General features: G+C 36.7%; 1 protein-coding gene across 1 annotated transcript in view; it reads right to left on the bottom strand.

Annotated features, from left to right (window-relative positions):
• LRRIQ1 (leucine rich repeats and IQ motif containing 1) overlaps positions 1-19646 on the bottom strand; it is a 224601-nt gene that overhangs the window by 185349 nt on the left and 19606 nt on the right. Inside the window, exons 8-9 of the mRNA XM_055396048.2 lie at positions 13556-13708; positions 11309-11459 (exon numbers count right to left, since the gene is read on the bottom strand). Of these exons, the coding sequence (XP_055252023.2) occupies positions 11309-11459; positions 13556-13708 (304 nt within the window). The remainder of the gene's footprint in view (positions 1-11308; positions 11460-13555; positions 13709-19646) is intronic.

Below are 19646 nucleotides of genomic sequence, written 5' to 3'. Positions count from 1 at the left end.
TGTTATAAATATCTATTTCGAAGAATTCCTCCCATAGAAATGAGCCAATGGTCTAATAAAACATTCCTGGAGGAATGTTAGCGGGAACATTAGGGGGAAAAAAAATAAACTTTCCTGTAAGGAACAGAAAAATTAAAGATGTTGAATTAGGCAGAAGGTTTTCACTAAATAAGTGTTTGGTAAGGTCTACCTCCTTTAGTTGCTCCGTGACTGCTATGTTTGACAGTTATGTACAAATGTGCTGAGTTACACATGAGATTTTCAATTTCCATCAGAAGTCCTTCAGGATCATACAGGTTGTACAGAAGAAAAAAAAAAAGAATACTGAAACAGGAATCAGGAAATGTGGATTCTAGTCCCATCTATGCCAGAAGTTAGATGAAAACTATGTAGGTCTGTTTTTCCATCTGTAAACTGAGAAGCCTGGACTGGCAGATCAGCAAAATCCCTTTCAGTTTTGTACTAGGCATTGTGCAGCGTTTAGTAAGCTAGCACCATCTAGTGGAATCCAAAGAATTCACTAAGTGTATAACGAAAAACATTTCTATGAGCAAAATATCTACAGCTTTCTCTTATTTTACTTCATTACTTTTTCCTGATGTTCCAAAGACAACAGTTGGCAGCAAGAATTAATTCAGGCACATTTCTCCATGAGCCACAATACTGTAATCAAATCTGTGTGAAAATGCTGAATTAGTTCAGTATCTTTCAAACTTGGAATACTAGTTTCATTGTTTTCAGAAAGCAGTATTAACTGAAAATAAGCATCAGGAAAAACCAACAACAACAAAAAACTCCTGGTATCTATCTACTCACAATGATATTTTCTATGAATGTGTTACCTGAAATTTATAAATTAATGATTTATAAATTATTGGCCTCAAAGAAACCATTTTTCCAGATTAAAGTTTTACTAAAATACCAGACACAGAAGCTGCATGGATACGGAAACAAAAACAATTATATGCTTTTACACATTAGCAACACACTTATTTTCATTTTTACCCAATAGTCAACAAAGAAAATATGTCAATTTACACCTATTCTCTTTCTTTCTGTCCTAATGCCTGGAAAAACATTTACACATAGTTAGTGCTCAATATATTTGCTCATTAATAAACTTTTTAATAAATAAATCTGAAAGTTATATGTTTCAGCATAAGAGTTTATAATATGGTATAATAAAACAGTAATAACCTTCAATTATACTAAATGCATATTTATGAGAGAGGCAATAGAATGAAACAATTAAAAAATCAGATATCAGCATAGAAAGTGATTTTCAAATCCTGGCTCTATCACTAAATAATGGTGTGATTTTAGACAACTTACTTAAACTTTGTATTTCAGTTTTCTTATCCATATAAAAAAAGATTAAACAGTACCCAACTCATACCACTTATGTGAAAATCAAATGAGTTAATATGTATAAAGTACATAAAATAAATGCCTGGTGGTAAAAGAAAGTTATCTATTACTATATTTATTATACTAATTTCTATAAAACACCTTTGGTCATGAAGCATGATTTTTAAAAATTAATTTAGTTTTAAAATGTTTCTGCTAAAAAGTCAATAAAATACAACATATTTTTGGAGGATAAAAGAAAACTAATTATAATTTTAAAATCACCTATTTTTCATTTGTGTTGGCTATTCATTTTTAAAAAATCAAAAATATAACTCAAAACATGAAAGATTCCCCACAGATGAGTTTTATCAGCTTTAATGATCACTGTGGCAACATTCATTTAAGAAAAGTTTCTTTCATTTTTTTCTCAACATTACTTATAGAAACAAAATCTTACCAATTTTGCCTGAAATTTTCTTATGGGAAATTTCAGGCAAAAGAAGGCATGAAATACAACGATGGTAACAAACCTTAAAATTTAAACTGAAATCCACCTAAATTAAACTGAGTTATAAAAGATAAAGATTCATGTAACTTTAAGGAAAAAACATAAAACTTTATTCAGAATTAAAAAGTATAATAAAATCTCTTTTCCAATTAAATGTCTTTAAAATCATCAATCTAAAGTTAAAGAGCTTAAAGCAATAATTTTGTGCATTCAAGACGTGCAAAATAATCCAGATCAAAAAAGTAATATTAAATTACTATGAAATTTATATGACTATGTATACCCAACACAGTAACTTATTTTTTTGCTACATTTGACCAGAAAATAATCTGTAACTCAATATGTAACACATCTTAAGGATATAATTTTGAATTATATTTGAAATTAATATTTCAGTTATGATTAATAATTAGAAACTTTTCATTCCATAATCATAGCAACAACATGCTTAAACAAAGTGTTAACTTCATTACTTTCTATTTATAGAATTAAATTTTAAACTTTTACTTTGAAAAAGTATAGTTCACATTACGTTTCTATTTCTACAAGTAACTAGTTCAACTAGAATGGAAAATATTTAGCAACAAATGATTTCAAATGAACTGCCTTAAAGAGAGCAACAGAGTTACTATTTTGATTCACTAAATGCAAATAAAGTCAAACAAAACTGTAGAATATTTTCTAATAAAAAGAGTAATTAGAACTTACATCACATATTAACTAGTGTAATAATTATAGCTTAGTTAGAATTAGGAACAAATTAAACTCGAAAATACAAGGGCAGAATATGTGGTATTGCTTCCAATTTTATTTCACCTCCTTAAGAAATATTATAGTATGGAATAGTGACTTATTAACTTATAAACACAAATCTATCTTTGTGCCCCTTCATAAGAGTTCTTGGCATCAATATATCATTGAAAGACAAAATCTATGCTTTTCACTTAGCTCAACCAGAATCTCCGTAAGCAGTTCCTGAAGATGAAAAACAGACTCCAACTGGTTCAGAAAATCTACTTTCCCCTGTATACTCTTCTCACACTCCATAAATACAGCATTTCAAGGTACCCAACAGATAGCAAAGATGTCTTTTACCTTGTTTGCTTAAGTGTACTACATAGAGATACCTCAGGTACATCAATTAGTACTATGGCAGTTTCCACATAAATCTTGCAGATATCCTATCCCAGGAAATTCACTGACTACAAAAAATCCCATACAGAACTGCTGGCAATGAAAATGAAGTGAATGGAAGTTCAAGCATTTCTTTTTACAAACAACCTTTTTCTTTGTCTCAAACTTGCTTTAGTGCGTGCCAATAAAGTAACATACATTATCAGTGCACTTGCCTTCATTCCAACAACAACAAAATTATTTCTGTATGCATTCTAAATTAAAATTTTAATATAAAATTTGTATCAAAAGTATCAGTATTTCCATATGGGAGAAATCATGAATGGTCCAAAAGTGGGCAACATGGACACATAGGCAAATAAACATATTAAAAAGCAATATACACTACATTTTAAAAATTGTGTCTTGAAGTGTTTGCAAAACAAAAGCTTGCCTTGTGAAAACAACAATATGTTTCCCTTATTAAACAAAAAAAGGGGCAGTTGATGGTGACAGATTAGATTCAATTCTCCCCAAATCTCTGCCAGAAACTCATAAAGTGCAGCAAAGAAATCAAAATACTCACAACCTATCCTTCCATTGCAAATGGGAGACAAAGAAGTCACAAGTTAAATTTTTTTCTAAGTAGGGTAATAAGCATCTGGGATCAACACAATCCAGGCTGAATTCACACTTTTACAAAGGAAATCCTACAGAAACTGAAAGGATAAGTAAGAAATAAAGGTGTCCCAGGGTGGAAGAACCCGTTTATTACCAGCAAAGCCTCCCTTGAAAAGAGAGATTCATCCTGAGTGGGGTCAGTGCCGAAACAAAGCATATGAATTAAATTAATAAATCCAAATAGCCATGGTCTATAAGAGAGAAAAACATTTAAGCTTGGATCAGTAAATAAAACCCCAATCCATGCTGAATACAAGTACATACCTAAAACAAAGTGACTCAGAAAGGTTAAAACTTTTTTTTTTTTAGATTAAGCAAATACAAACAAAATGAAACCTATCAGACAAGGTAGAATTCAGTCACAAAAGTATTAGAGAGACAAAGAAGGGAACTTACAATTTTCAAGGCTAAAATCCACAATAAAGATAACACAATTAAGAGTGCTTGTGTAACTGCATGGAGCAACGTTCATCAAGCAGAAACCAAAGGATATAAACAAAGAAACAGGCCAATTAAGAACAGATACATTTAGGGCTTCCCTGGGGGCTCAGTGACAGAATCCATCTGACAGTGAAGGAGGTATGGGTTCCATCCCTGATCCACCTGGAGGTTCCCACGTGTCACGGAGCAACTAAGCCCAGGCACCGTAACTACTGAGCCTGTGTTCCAGAGCCCAGGAGCCGCCACTGCAGAAGCCCGACCACCACTGAGGAGCAGCCCCTGCTCGTGGTATCTAGGGAAAGCCCACGCACAGCAACGATGACCCAGCACAGACAAAAATAAATAAATAAAAATTTTATTTTAAAAAGATACATTTAAACTAGCTCAACGCCTTCAGTCCAAGGTGAATCAAGTAGACACAGAAAACACAAAATAAAAGATCACTAATGTAGAGCTAAAAGATGAAAATATATACTCTATATTCCAACAACAAAACCTTTTTTTCAAGTACACATGAAACATTTCTGAAAATTAACTGCATACTAGAAAACCACAAGTTTCGAAAAGCAGATATAAGCACAAAAATAATTCTCTGACTATAATGCAATAAAACTAGGGAAAAAATGACAACAAAAATGGCCTTTCATATGGAAATTTAAATTTTTAGGTAAAAGATAAAACACTTCATTAAATTATAGAACAATTGAAAATATCCATATATCAGGAATTGCAGAATAAATACTACTCTGAGGAAAATTTACAGACTTAAATACTTATGTCAACAAGAGTAAAAAATGAAAAAGAATAATTGAATTGTATATTTAACTTAAAAATTGAAAAGAAAAACATAATAAACAGAACAAAAACCCCACTAAAACCCCAGTATTAACATGAATTAACGGTACGAGGGCAAAATTGTACAACCTATATATAACCCATATAAAGTGTATCTGGCATTGAATTAAATGGGAAAAGTGAAGTAATTATATTTCAAATTCATAACACAATTACAAAGGTAAAATACTTCAAGTAAGCATATCACTGTGGAACAAAGTACAAGGGCCAAAAGAAAAGCAAAAAAATCTCAAAATTAACGTAGTAGCATTCTTTTAAATACTTCTCAATGTTTCTAATATTGGCACTGTTGTTTTGAAGCTATTTTACATATATTATAATATATAGCAAATAGTTATGTTAGTGTTGGTATCAACCAAGGAGTATAGTGGAACAGAAAAGGAACACAACTATAAAGTTCAAAAAGTAAATCTGAATTGGAGATATCAATATTTTCTGGCTTTACTCAAATTCACAGGACATTACAATTTGAGCATCAAACAGTATAATAAGAACAGAAGCTGAAATATTCTGTTCTATAAAATTATGAGTTCATAAGAATACTAAGAAAGAGAGAAAGCAGGAAGAGAGAGAAAACAAGTGCCAAAACAATGCAAAAAAATAAAAAACATTCACTTGGAAGCACTGAAAGTAACAAGGACTAATAAGACGTTATTGTATAGTTTGTTAATATAAAGATAGGCATATCCCTCTCTCTCCTCTACAAATGATTCAAGGTAACCAAATAGCTATTAAATAAATTATTCCAGCTCTAAAAATGTGGAAGGGAAGCTCAAATTAGAAAACTCACTTTTGTATTCCCCGTTGCATTAATAATTGATTCAGGCCACAATAATCAATAAATGAGAGCTAGATACAAGCTTGTTGGGTGGGGAACCTTATAATGGAGTATTCAGGCTATCACTAGCATGCCCAATGTGTAACTGTAGCATCGTTAAAGGGAGAAGGAAATGGCAACCCACTCCAGTGTTCTTGCCTGGAGAATCCCAGGGACGGGGGAGCCTGGTGGGCTGCCGTCTCTGGGGTCACACAGAGTCGGACACAACTGAAGCGACTTAGCAGCAGCAGCAGCATCGTTAAAAGCAAATAAACACTGTATGACTTCTGATGTAAGGCATTATGAAGCACAAATGAAAAATTCCTGCCAAAAATGACTACATTTTAATTAAACCAAGCCTGTTAACTAGCTTTCATTAACAGGAAATGAAACATTTACAAGCATAGTGAAACAATTTTAATACACTAAAAGGAAGTAAATGGATAAATAGGGCATATTAATAAAGATTTAGGGAAATTGCCCAAACTGCATAGGGCAATTAATAAAGGTTAGCAAAAAATCAACAGTATGGAGAAAGAAAAGTGCAAGGACTGCAACCGATTCAAGAGGACTTCAGTGGCCCATGTGACTGTCACGTGGTCACTGGGTGATGAGTCAGACACACCCTGATAATATTAGGAAAATCAGGGAACTTGCATCATGGATTATTAGAGAAAGAGGAATCATCATTATTTGTATTAGGTGACACAATGGATTGTAGTTAAGTAAGAAGGGACTGTATTATTTTAAAAAATCTCCTAAGGTATGAAAGGATGAAACGTTCTGATTGGGGATTTATTTTAAAAAAGAAGAAGAAAAATAGTAATGATGTACCAAGTGTTGAATATGGTATATGGAATCTCCATGTATTTATTTTGTAAATGTTTTAAATTTTCTTTTTTTTTTTAATTTTTATTTTTTCATCTTGAACCCCCCTCCCATCTCCCTCCCCATCCCATCCCTCTGGTTCATCCCAATACACCAGCCCCGAGCATCCTGTATCATGCATTGAGCCTGGATTGGCAATTAGTTTCACATATGATAATATACATGTTTCTTTTTTTTTTTTAATACTATAGAATACACAGTTGTAAAAAGCTACATTAAGTTATTTTACAACTGCCTCAAGCTGCAAAAAGAAAAAAAACCCAATGCCATACCTAAATTATCCCTCTCTCAAAATAATGCCATTTATGTTATAAACCATGAGCACCCCATCAAAAGACGGGAACTGCTTTTGTTAATTCATATATATATATATATATATATATGACTGTATCACTTTGCTATACACCTGAAACAAACACAACACTGTAAATAAAATATAGTACAATATAAAATAAAAATAAGTAAAAATTGTTGAAATTTTCAACAAGAAAAAAAAATGAAAGGAAAAAATATAAGCAAACAAATAAAATTAGTATTTAGAAGTAGAACCAGGCCTAAACACAGAAAATAGGCTTACTTTTACTCCTTCATTTGCTCCAATCCCATTCCCTGATAATTCAGTCCATATTACATTTCCTAACAAATGTAGGTTAGAGAAGGTGGAAAGAATGTACCTTTTAGAGGTACAATATTTTAAGCCATTAGTAGTAGCAACAAGTCTGGAAAAGGTCAGTTTTCATTCCAATCTCAAAGAAGGGCAACGCCAAAGAATGTTCAGATACAATTACACTCATTTCACATGCTAGCAAGGTAATGTTCAAAATCCTTCAAGCTAGGCTTCAACAGTGTCTGAACCAAGAACTTCCAAATGTGCAAGCTGTATTTAGAAAAGGCAGAGGAACCAGAGATCATTGAAAAAGCAATATTTGTTCCAGAAAGACATCTGCTTATGCTTGACCGTAGTAAAGCCTTTGACTATGTGGATCATAACAAACTGTGGAAAATTCTTAGAGATGGGAATACCAGACTACTTTCCCTTCCTGTGAAACCTGTACACAAGTCAAGAATCAATAGTTAGAACTGGACATGGAAAAATGGACTGGTTCCAAATTGGGAAAGGAGTACATTAAGGTGATATATTGTCACCCTGCTTATTTAACTTATATGCAGAGTGAAAGTGAAAGTTGCTCAGTCAAGTCTGACTCTTTGTGACCCCATGGACTATATACACTCCATGCAATTCTCCAGGCCAGTATACTGGAGTGGGGAGCCTTTCCCTTCTCCAGGGGATCTTCCCAACCTAGGTGTCTAACCCAGTTCTCCCTCACTGCAGGAAGATTCTGAGCTAAGCCACAGGGGAAACCCAACAAAACTGGAGTAGGTAGCCTATCCCTTCTCCAGCGGATCTTCCCAACCCAGGTATTGAACTGGGGTCTCCTGCATTGCAGGCAGATTCTTTACCAACTGAGCTATCAGGGAAGCCTATATGCAGAGTTCAGTTCAGTTCAGTTCAGTTCAGTCGCTCAGTCGTGTCTGACTCTCCGCGATCCCATGAATCACAGCACGCCAGACCTCCCTGTCCATCACCAACTCCCAGAGTTCACTCAAACTCATGTCCACAGAGTCGGTGATGCCATCCAGCCATCTCATTCTCGGTCGTCCCCTTCTCCTCCCGCCCCCAACCTTTCCCAGCATCAGAGTCTTTTCCGGTGAGTCAACTCATCGCATGAGGTGGCCAAAGTATTGCAGTTTCAGCTTTAGCATCAGTCCTTCCAATGAACACCCAGGATCGATCTCCCTTAGAATGGACTGGTTGGATCTCCTTGTGGTACAAGGGACTCTCAAGAGTCTTCTCCAACACCACAGTTCAAAAGCATCAATTCTACATTATATGAAATGCCAGGTTGAATGAAGCACAAGCTGGAATCAAATTGCTGGGAAAAATATCAATAATCTCAGATAAGCAGATGACACTACCCTTATGGCAGAAAATGAAGAGGAACTAAAGAGCCTCTTGATGAAGGTGAAAAGGGAGAGTGAAAAAGCTGACTTGAAACTTAACATTTAAAAAACTAAGATAATGCCATCCGGTCTCATCACTTCGTGGCAAATAGATGGGGAAACAATGTAAACAGTAACAGACATTATTTTCTTGGGCTCCAAAATCACTGCAGATAGTGGCTGCAGCCATGAAATTAAACAACGCTGGCTCCTTGGAAGAAAAGCTATGACAAATCTAGACAGTGTATTAAAAAGCAGAGACATTACTTTGCCAGTGAAAAGATCCGTATGGTCAAAGCTATGTGTTTTTCCAGTAGTCATGTACAGATGTGAGAATTGGACCAAAAAGAAGGCTGAATAGCAAAGAATTGATGCTTTCCAACTGCGGCACTGGAGAAGACTCTTGAGAGTCCCTTGGACTGCAAGGAGATCAAACCAGTCCATCCTAAAAGAGCTCAACCCTGAATATTCATTGGAAGGACTGAAGCTGAAGCTGAAGCTCCAGTACTCTGGTCACTCATGTGAAGAGCCAACTCGTTGGAAAAGACCCTGATGCTGGGAAAGACTGAGGGCAGGAAGAGAAGGGGGCAACAGAGGACGAGATGGTTGGATGGCATCACCGACTCAATGGACATGGGTTTGAGCAAACTGTGGGAGATGCTGAAGGACAGGGAAGCCTGGCGTGCTGCAGTTCATGGTGTTGCAAAGAGTCAGACACGACTGAGTGACTGAACAACAAGCCCTTATCAAGTCCCTTGAGAATCTCAAAGCTACAACAATAGAAAATAAAAATAAAACACAATAACAACAAAAGCCCAGAGAATTTTAAGCCCAACATGAGTGAAAAACATGAGATCTGTATTTTAGACTTGCTGCTGCGGTTGCTGCATCACTTTAGTCGTGTCCAACTCTGTGTGACCCCATAGACGGAAGCCCACCAGGCTCCCCCGTCCCTGGGATTCTCCAGGCAAGAACACTGGAGTGGGTTGCCATTTCCTTCTCCAATTTTAGACTTACCCCACTGAAAATGTATAGAAGTGAGTAGAAGCTGAATTTCAGGTGGCAGAAAAGGGAGATTGAGTAGTAAGACAGGAGAGGTGAGAGCAAGAACAGAACACTCTTTCACAAGACTTGACAACAAGGGAAAGAGAGATGCAGTGGCAGAAATGAACGGCAACAGGGAAAATCTGACGTGAGGAAGGTGATAAATGATGGAGGAATATACCAGAGAATGATAGGGACACTCACAGAAAACAGAAGGGCTGATCTTAAAGGGCATTTCCAGATAGCCAGCAAGAACCTACTGGATAGCACATGGAACTCTGCTCAGTGTTGTGGGAGGGGAGTTTGGGGGGAGAATGGATACATGCGTATGTGTTTGGCTGGGTCACTTCTCCGTTCACCTGAAACTGTCACAACTTTGTTAATCGGCAAAATACCCCAATACAAAATTGAAAAAAAAATTTTTAATCTTAAACTTTATAAAAAGTATCCCATATAGATCCCCAAACAAGAAAAACACCTAAAAATAAAAGACATTTTCATCACTGAATTCTATGGATTACAAAGAATAAGGGTGGCAACAGCTGTTGATACAGAGGTATATAGATACTGGAAAAATGCATAGCTTTGACCATATAGACCTTTGTTGGCAAAGTAATGTCTCATAATGACAGATGGAGGGACAAAGACGGTGAGGGAGATTTAAACAGATAAGTTCTTTCTTTTTATGTGGTTATTAGTAGCCTTATTTAAAGAAGGAAGGGCTTCTAGGTGGCTCAATGGTAAATAATATGCCTGCTATTGCAGGAGACAGGAGTTCATGCAGGAGACATGCTTGGAGAGATCCCCTGAAGAAGGAAATGGCAACCCACTCCAGTATCCTTGCCTGGGAAATCCCATGGACAGAGGAGCCTGGCAGGCTACAGACCAAGGAGTTGCTAAGGGTCAGACATGATTTAGCAAATCAGCATGCAGGCACAAAGAAGGAAAGGCTAGTACAAGTGACATATGTAGGTAAAGAGAGAAATGTCCTATCAAGAAACAGTAATGACAGTTGCTGAGAAGTTTAGTAAGAATGTATGTGTTAAGTTATTCACTGGTGCCCAACTCTGTGTGACCCTATGGACTGCAGCCTACCAGGCTCCTCTGTCCATAGAAGCGCCCAGGCAAGAATATCGGAGTGAGTTGTGGTACCCTCCTCCAGGGGCTCTTCCTGACCCAGGGATCGAATTTGCATCTCTTGCATCTCCCGCTTTGGCAGGCAGATTCTTTACCACTAGCACCTGGGAAGCCCATAGTAAGCATACGATCTATAAAAATATGATGGCAACAAACTAGGGTATATTACATATATAATAATATATATCAATATATTCTCCAGTAGAGTTCAAATCACTATTAGTTATAAGAAAAGGAACAGAGAGGTAAATATACTAATTTAAGGAGCTACCACCCATTTGCCAGTGGTGGGAGCATATTCGTTTTATATATATTAAAATAGTTTTGTTTCCTTCTGGGTAAAAGATTAAATAAGTGTGGCTTGGATAAAATCAGCAAATAAGAGATTGTGTCTTATCCTTAAAAACAGTAAATGAAACAATATATAATCATGAAAAATAAATGTTGATATATTCAAATTCCATTGTTCTCACCAATTCGAGTGATTTTATTATGTGAAAGTTCAAGACTTTGTATATTAGTGCAGCCATCTAAACCATGAAGAGAAGTCAACTGATTTTTGTTAAGAAGAACAACGCAGAGATTTTCCAAATTTTCACAGTTGATAGTCTCAATATGGTTTTCCTAAAACAAAGAACAAATGTAATTAGTTTTATTTCAATAGCTTACTAATGAAACATTTAAAGCTGCAGAAAAGAAGAAAGATGATATACTTGAATTTAAATGATTATCTGAGTCCCTAACTTTTAAGATAACTATGTAGAATGTTATACTATCTGAATGAAAATATTAGGCAATCAAATAAATAATTAACTGATTTAAACTTACTAATAATCTTTTAAAACAGAGACAATATAGAGGATCAAAACAAAACATTTCAAACTATCTGAACAAGAGTGAACAATCTGGTCACAGTTGCTAACAAATTTACTTTAAAGAAATCAAACACTGAAAAATTTGAAATCTACCCATTTTCCTTCCTCAGTTCCTTTTGCGATGTCAATACCATGAAATAGGTATATATCTTATATGCAAATTTATACTTTTATTAAACATACATATCTCTGCAATGCAGAATATTGGTCTCAAGGTCAAGAACATATGTCAGGGATGCAGCAGCATTCTCTTTTTTAAGACTTCAGAAAGATAAAGTGAAAGTCGCTCAGTCTTGTCTGACTCTGTGACCCCATGGACTATACAATTCATGGAATTCTCCAGGCCAGAATACTGGAGTGGGTAGCCTTTCCCTTCTCCAGGGGATCTTCCCAACCCAGGAATCAAACCCAGGTCTCCTTGCAGGTGGATTCTTTACCAGCTGAGCCACAAGAGAAACCCTCAGAAAGATAAATGGGCTTTTAAGAATCTTACTGGTATAGTCCCACAACACTCTCTCAAAAACACCTATGAGTATAGTGTTTGTTAACTGGAGTAAACTTAATAAGCATAGGAAACACAAAGTTTGAAAAGAAAATCATATTGGTGGAAGCACTGTCAGTCTGAACTGAAAAGAATCAAAAATAAAATGAAACTCTAGCATCCTTCCCCCAGTCTTCTATGAGAAAGAAACAGATTGAAAAAAATTCTCAGCTGCAATTAAAGAGACGGTATGCCTTGAGAATGGAGTTAAAAGACTATTAGGCAGAACCAAGAGTCATAGAGAACTATTCCCATGGAGCAGAACCAAGTCCTTACTAAGAACTAATGGTATGTTCTTAGCTATGGACGAAGGACTGCCATGAGCTTTTTGTTCTCCCATACTGAAGGATAAGGACTCTTGTAATTAACTAAGTCCTGGCTGTCTCACCACCATGCCTGGATGTGGGGGAGTGACAGAAGACTACTTTTCCCTTAACTTTAAAGATCTCTGGGTTGAAAGAACTCCCTCTGAGCATATCATCTCCATTTGGATCTGATTTAGATGAGAAGATTCTGTGCTTCAAGTCCAAGTCTAATGTCATAAGTTCATAGGGGTCTTTGGGACATAAGTCCTTTAGCATGTGGGGAAGATATGACTCATTAAGAAACAGGAAACAGACTGCAGTAGATTATTATTTTGTAAGCAGTTTCCTATAAACCTCACAATCCAATATTCACACATACACACAGTCCCCTCCCATTTGAACTGAAAGTTTAGTGAATAGAACATAAACTAGTATGATGCAGGCAGATGCTTGATAAGCTGTAATACTGAAAACTGTCTTTTTAGAAAGTTCACCCTGTAAAGATGCCCAAGGTGGTGGTGGGGGGACACAGAGAGACACAGAGAGGGAGGGGAATTTCAACCTCCCAAGGCACCAGACACATAAAAGAATGTATTTGGACATTCCAGCCCCAACTGCAAATTACATCAGACATCCAGGCAACGGAGTATGAAACAGAATGCCCAGAGTAAGTCTGGCCTCAATTCATGGCCCACAGAAGTAGAGGAAAATAAAATGCATGCTTTTTTCTTTTAATTTACTAAATAATGCAGTCATTTGTTATGCAGCAAAAAAAAAACAAAAAAACTCTATCACCTATGAATGAAGATAATTTCCCAGGTCATACCACTTAAGCATGTTTCCTGTATGGCTCTCACAAATTTTGTCCCTTGATCTCTCTAGACCCTGAGTTACAGGCTATTCTATTAAATGCTCCTTCAAAATTGTCATTTCTTAAATGTACACCTGAATCTGTTTTACATTTTATTATAAAATAAATAATGACAACATAGGACACACCTGTGCATCAATGTACTTCAGTCTTTTGCAGTTACTCAGACTGTGCAAGGAAGTCAATCCACAGCGTCGAAGAGACAGAAACTGAAGATTTGGACACTCTGCCAGTGTAGAGAGACTACAGCCTGGCAGATCCTGAAATGTTATTGTTGCAACCTAGAGAATTGCAAAAAATCAGAGAGCGTATCATTATCTAAATATAATGAAGACAAACTATATTAACCTTGAAAAATTGTTTTAAATTTTTCATCTGAAAAAAAGTAATGCTATATGTTGAAACCCACTTTTATTAATAACTCAATTTCATTTAAGCTATCTGGCCATTGTGCCACATTTCTTCCCCTCGTAGAAAGGCAAAATAATGTAATCATTCATGACCAACTCAAGTTCAAAGGTAATACACACAGAAGCAACAATAATATAATCATTTACTAGTTTACTCCTTGACTTTTCACCAAATTCATTTTCCTGTTCTTCATGTCTCTTGGAGTTATTTTTAGGATTGCACTATATAAACATTTAAGATCTGTGTTTGACAGTATCTTCGGAATACCTGGATAGTATCAGAAGCCATAACAGATCAGGGACAGATTTCATAACCAACCTGCCATGCTTCAACTAGAATAGCTCAGCTCTCTTCTAAAAATGAAGCAAGTTTAACTGAGAAGAGATATTATAAAACTTGTAATAAGTAGAAACATGCAAAAATAACTGAACCATGCAATAAAAACAACATTCTATTGTGCTTCTGTATTATAAAAGTATGAATCAGCCTTTACTATTGAATAATGTATATACTCAGATCATATAGAATCTGCAGTATAACAAATCATGAATACTTATTATCATACATTTATAACATTTCCTATTATTGAGATATTACCGTGCACACACTACTTCATAAAGCTTTTTTCCTAACGAATTTTTCTCTTTTTAAGTCTTTTCAACTAAAGAAAATTCAGCATCAAAGAATGTATTGAACTTTATGGTAGGTATGTTAAGGACTACACTTATAGTTCTATAAGAATATATCAGATATAAATATTTTGAGACTACTGAAAAGCACTCCATGTATTAAATTCAGGATCTCTCACCTAAGTAAACTTGGCACAGTAATAATGTAATGATGTGTTGCTTCTTCACTATAATTGAGTCTATGCACTGAAATAAGTATATAAACTAAATTGCTTTATAGTAAGAGTACTTTCATATTGCCACATTGGAAGTCCTAAGGCCACATTTCCTATGTAGTGAACAACAGTGTAAAAAGTATTAGCTTTATAGTGTATACTAGCATATATACTAGGGTATAACACATGCAAAAGAAATTTTAAGTGTTTTATTGAAATTGAAAGCTTTTTTTTTTTTCAAAAAAAAAAAGCTGAGGAAAGCATACAATTCTTAAGTGTGCAACTCCTCTTCATGTGGAATGTTTCCTGTGCAATAAAGTTTTACATTCACATATTTGTGTAAGTGAAGGGGAAGATCATACATTCATGGAAACAGAAAGAAGGGATTAGTCTACCCCTTGCTTTAAGTAGCAAAAGCAATATCTGGTATTTTTTAAACATTTGGTGAATGAATTTTCTAGTTTCAAAATAATCTAAAACAACTTTTGAAACAAATTTCTTTTTTGTAACCTACATGTGTCAGGATAACTGCTGTGTAATGTCCCTATATTTTGTCCAAAGGAGATACTATAAATTCTATAATTCAGTTCAGCTCAGTTCAGTCGCTCAGTCGTGTCCGACTCTTTGCGACCCCATGAATCACAGCACACCAGGCCTCCCTGTCCATCACCAACTCCCGGAGTTCACTCAAACTCATGTCCATCGAGTCGGTGATGCCATCCAGCCATCTCATTCTCTGCTGTCCCCTTCTCCTCCCGCCCCCAATCCTTCCCAGCATCAGAGTCTTTTCCAGGGAGTCAACTTGTCGCATGAGGTGGCCAAAGTATTGGAGTTTCAGCTTTAGCATCAGTCCTTCCAATGAACACCCAGGATTGATCTCCTTTAGAATGGACTGTTTGGATCTCCTTGCAGTCCAAGGGACTCTCAAGAGTCTTCTCCAACACCACAGTTCAAAAGCATCAATTCTTCAGTGATCAGCTTTCTTTATAGTCCAACCCTTACATCCATACATGACCACGGGAAAAACCATAGCCTTGACTAGACGGACCTTTGTTGGCAAAGTGATGTCTCTGCTTTTTAATATACTATCTAGGTTGGTCATAACTTTCCTTCCAAGGAGTAACCGTCTTTTAATTTCATGGCTGCAATCAGCATCCACAGTGATTTTGATTAGAAAACTTATTCTACACTAAAAAACTAAACACACTAGAATCGAACGCTTAAAAACTGACAACCCTACAGCTACAGCTTTATAGTAACAAATCTTGCTCTACAATTTATATTCTCCTGCCCAATTTAATAATACACTACCTTGCTGTTGGTGTTGCTCAGTTGCTCGGTTATGTCCAACTCTTTGCAAGCCCGTGGACTGCAGCATACCAGGCTGCCCTGTCCTTCAGTATCTCCCAGAGTTTGCTCAAACTCATCTCCATTGAGTCGGTGATGCCATCCAACCATCTCATTCTCTGTCATCCCCTTCTCCTCCCACCTTCAATCTTTCCCAGCATCAAGGTCTTTTCCAGTGAGTCGGCTCTTCACAACAGGTGGCCAAAGTATTGAAGTTTCAGCTTTAGCATCAGTCCTTCCAATGATCAGGATTGATTTCCTTTAGGATGGACTGGTTTGATGTCCTTGCAGTTCAAGAGTCTTCTCCAACACCACAGCTCAAAAGCATCAATTCTTCAGTGCTCAGCTTTCTTTATGGTCCAACTCTCACATCCATACATGACTACTGGAAAAACCATAGCTTTGGCTAGACGGACCTTTGTTAGCAGAGTGATGAGTCTGCTTTTTAATACACTGTCTAGATTTGTCATCGCTTTTCTTCCAAGGAGCAAGAGTCTTTTAATTTCATGGCTGCAGTCACCATCAGCAGTGATTTTGGAGCCCAAGAAAATAGTCTGTCACTGTTTCCATTGTTTCCCCATCTATTTGCCATGAAGTGATGGAACCAGATGGCATTATCTTAGTTTTGTGAATGTTGAGTTTTAAGCTAGTTTTTTCACTCTCCTCTTCCACCTTCATCAAGTGGCTCTTTAGTGTCTCTTCACTTTCTGCTATAAGGGTGGTGTCATCTGCATATCTGAGGTTATTGATATTTCTCCCAGCAATTTGATTCCAGCTTGTGCTTCATCCAGCTTGGCATTTCTCATGACGTACTCTGCTAAAAGTTAAATAAGCAGGGTGAAATATACAGCCTTGACGTATTCCTTTCCCAATTTTAAACCAGTCTGTTGTTCATGTCCAGTTCTAACTGTTGCTTCTTGACCTGCATACAGGTTTCTTAGCAGGTAGGTAAGGGAGCCTGGTATTCCCACCTCTTGAAGAGTTTTTCAGTTTGCTGTGGTCCACACAGTCAAAGGCTTTAGCATAGTCAGTGAAACAGAAGATGTTTTCCTGGAGTTCTCTTGTTTTTTCTATGATCCAACAATGTAGGCAATTTGATCTCTGGTCCCTCTGCCTTTTCTAAACCCAGCTTGAACATCTGGAAGTTCTCGGTTCACGTACTGTTGAAGTCTAGCTTGAAGGATGTTGAACATTACTTTACAAGCATATAAACACAATAAAGTTCTAGTTATAATGTAGCAACCTCTCTAATTACAGTATAGGAGTGATAGCTGCTGCAGTATACTTGTCAACAGTGTCTACTTTTGAATATGCAGTATTTCTTGGTATTTCCTCCTCCCTTGTACTGAACATTTAAAATTTTTCTCGGACTTCCCTGGTGGTCCAGTGGTTCAGAATCCACCCTGCAATGCAGGGGATACTGGTTCAATCCCTGGTCCAGGAAGATCCGACATGCCATGGGGCAACTAAGCCCCATCAGTGGCAACTACTGAGCCCACACACCACAACTACTTAAGCATGTGCACCCAGAGACCAAGCTCCAAAAGAAGAGAAGCCACCGCAGCGAGAAGCCTGTGCACCACAGCTAGAGAGCAGCCCCTTCTCGCCGCAACCAGAGAAAAGCCCGTGCGCAGCAATGAATACCCAGGGCGAAAAATAAGTTAAATTTTAAAAATTTCCTTATGATACAGAAATTTATTTTCTGGTGCACTCTAGATTTTTCCAAACATATGAGATCAAATAAACTTTTACACTAATAATTTTGATTGTTAACTTAGTTGCAAGTCATGTCTGACTCTTTTGTGACCCCCATGGACTGTTGCCCCCCAGGCTCCTCTGTCCAAGGGATTTCCCAGGCAAGAAAATTAAAACTGAAGTCGGCTGCCATTTCCTCCTCCCGGTGATCTTCCTGACCCAGGGACTGAAACCACGTCTCCTGCATTGGCAGGCAGATTCTTTACCACTCAACCACATGGGAAGTCCAATCATTTTGATACATGCATGAAATTAATCACACAAATAAAACTGCTTTATGCTCTAAAAATTAAGGTCAATATAGAATTAATGCTCATAGGCGTTCATCAGTGTATGATCAACCTGATAAAAGAGCAATTGGGGCATAGTAAATGGTCACTGAATGTTCTCAAATAACTGAACAAATGCATTATCTTAGCCCTGTGGCAAAACTAAAATATTTATAACATTCATAGTTGTGTTCCCATATTACCAAAGGGTAATATAAAAATATTTGGAAAACTAACATTTTCGGTCTCTCATGACTTAAAAACGAACTGACTCATAGAACCTAGTGAAAGTCCCTCAGTCACGCCCGACTCTTTGTGACCCCACGGATGATACAGTCCATGGAATTCTCCAGGCCAGAATACTGGAGTGGGTAGCCTTTCCCTTCTCCAGGGGATCTTCCCAACCCAGGGATTGAACCCAAGTCTCCAGCATTGCAGGCAGATTCTTTACCAGCTGAGCTACAAGGGAAACCCAAAACAGTCCATGGAATTCTCCAAGCCAGAATACTAGAGTGGGTAGACTTGCCCTTCTCCAGAGGATCTTCCCAACCCAGGAATCGAACCAGGGTCTCCTGTACTGCAGGCGAATTCTTTACCAACCAAGCAACCTAAGATTCATTCATTACATCTTGATAAACTCCGGGAGTTGGTGATGGACAGGGAGGCCTGGTGTGCTGTGATTCATGGGGTCGCAATGAGTCGGACACGACTGAGCAACTGAACTGAACTGAAAATATCACAAATTAGTTTTCCACTTAATCATCTATATTTCCCCCAAATCCTTGACAGTATTGATAAATAAAATGACCTAAAAGAGCCACGTATTTTTTATAGAGTTCACTCTCAATTACAGTTGAGAAATTCAACCCAAGCAGTGTCACTCATCTATGGCAAGCTGTAATTACCAAAGTAACAGAAGCAATGAGTTATGAGTGTTATGCTTTGTGTTAACAAATTTGTGATTGTGCCACAATCTCAAATCTATTCAACCTGGAGAAATAATATTGTTTAAAAAATCAGCTGCAAGAGACTGAATCTGAGGTATGATTAGTGGCTTAAATGAACGAGAATATAACTTAGACTAAGTCATGCATCATCACAACACCACTTAATTACAGTCTTCCTTGAATGAAGTGAGACATTCTGACCTAAAAGTTAATCAGCCCCTAAAGTGTTATCATCATCCATGCTGTATTGTAAAGCCATAAAAAAAATCCTTAAGCTATACCCTTTCTTGCGGTTGTTATTTAAGGATAGTTACCATTAGTAGCAAAATACTCAAAAGAAAAATGAATTAGTTAAAGCATTCTGCTAGGAAAAAAAATATGTTGTCAATAATCATTGCTCTTCAGTCATATCCTTCTAGAGTACTATTCCATATATAGATGATTCAGCATTTTCAACGTTCCAACTTATTTGATGAAATAGGCTAATCATAAGTCCATTGCCTTTCTCTTCAGATGTTTGAGACCCACATTTGACAATGACTATTATATACATTACAATCCCAAGACCAAATTCTTCACATACAGTATTTGAAAACTCAACAATCCTATAAAGTAGGTATTTCTCTTCCCAGTGTATTGAAGACAA

The sequence above is a fragment of the Moschus berezovskii genome, chromosome 6 (genome assembly GCF_049115385.1).
Source record: "Moschus berezovskii isolate FMDL1 chromosome 6, NW_MosBer_1.0, whole genome shotgun sequence".
NCBI classification, from domain to species: Eukaryota; Metazoa; Chordata; class Mammalia; order Artiodactyla; family Moschidae; genus Moschus; species Moschus berezovskii.
This window is presented reverse-complemented; position numbering and strand designations above follow the sequence as displayed.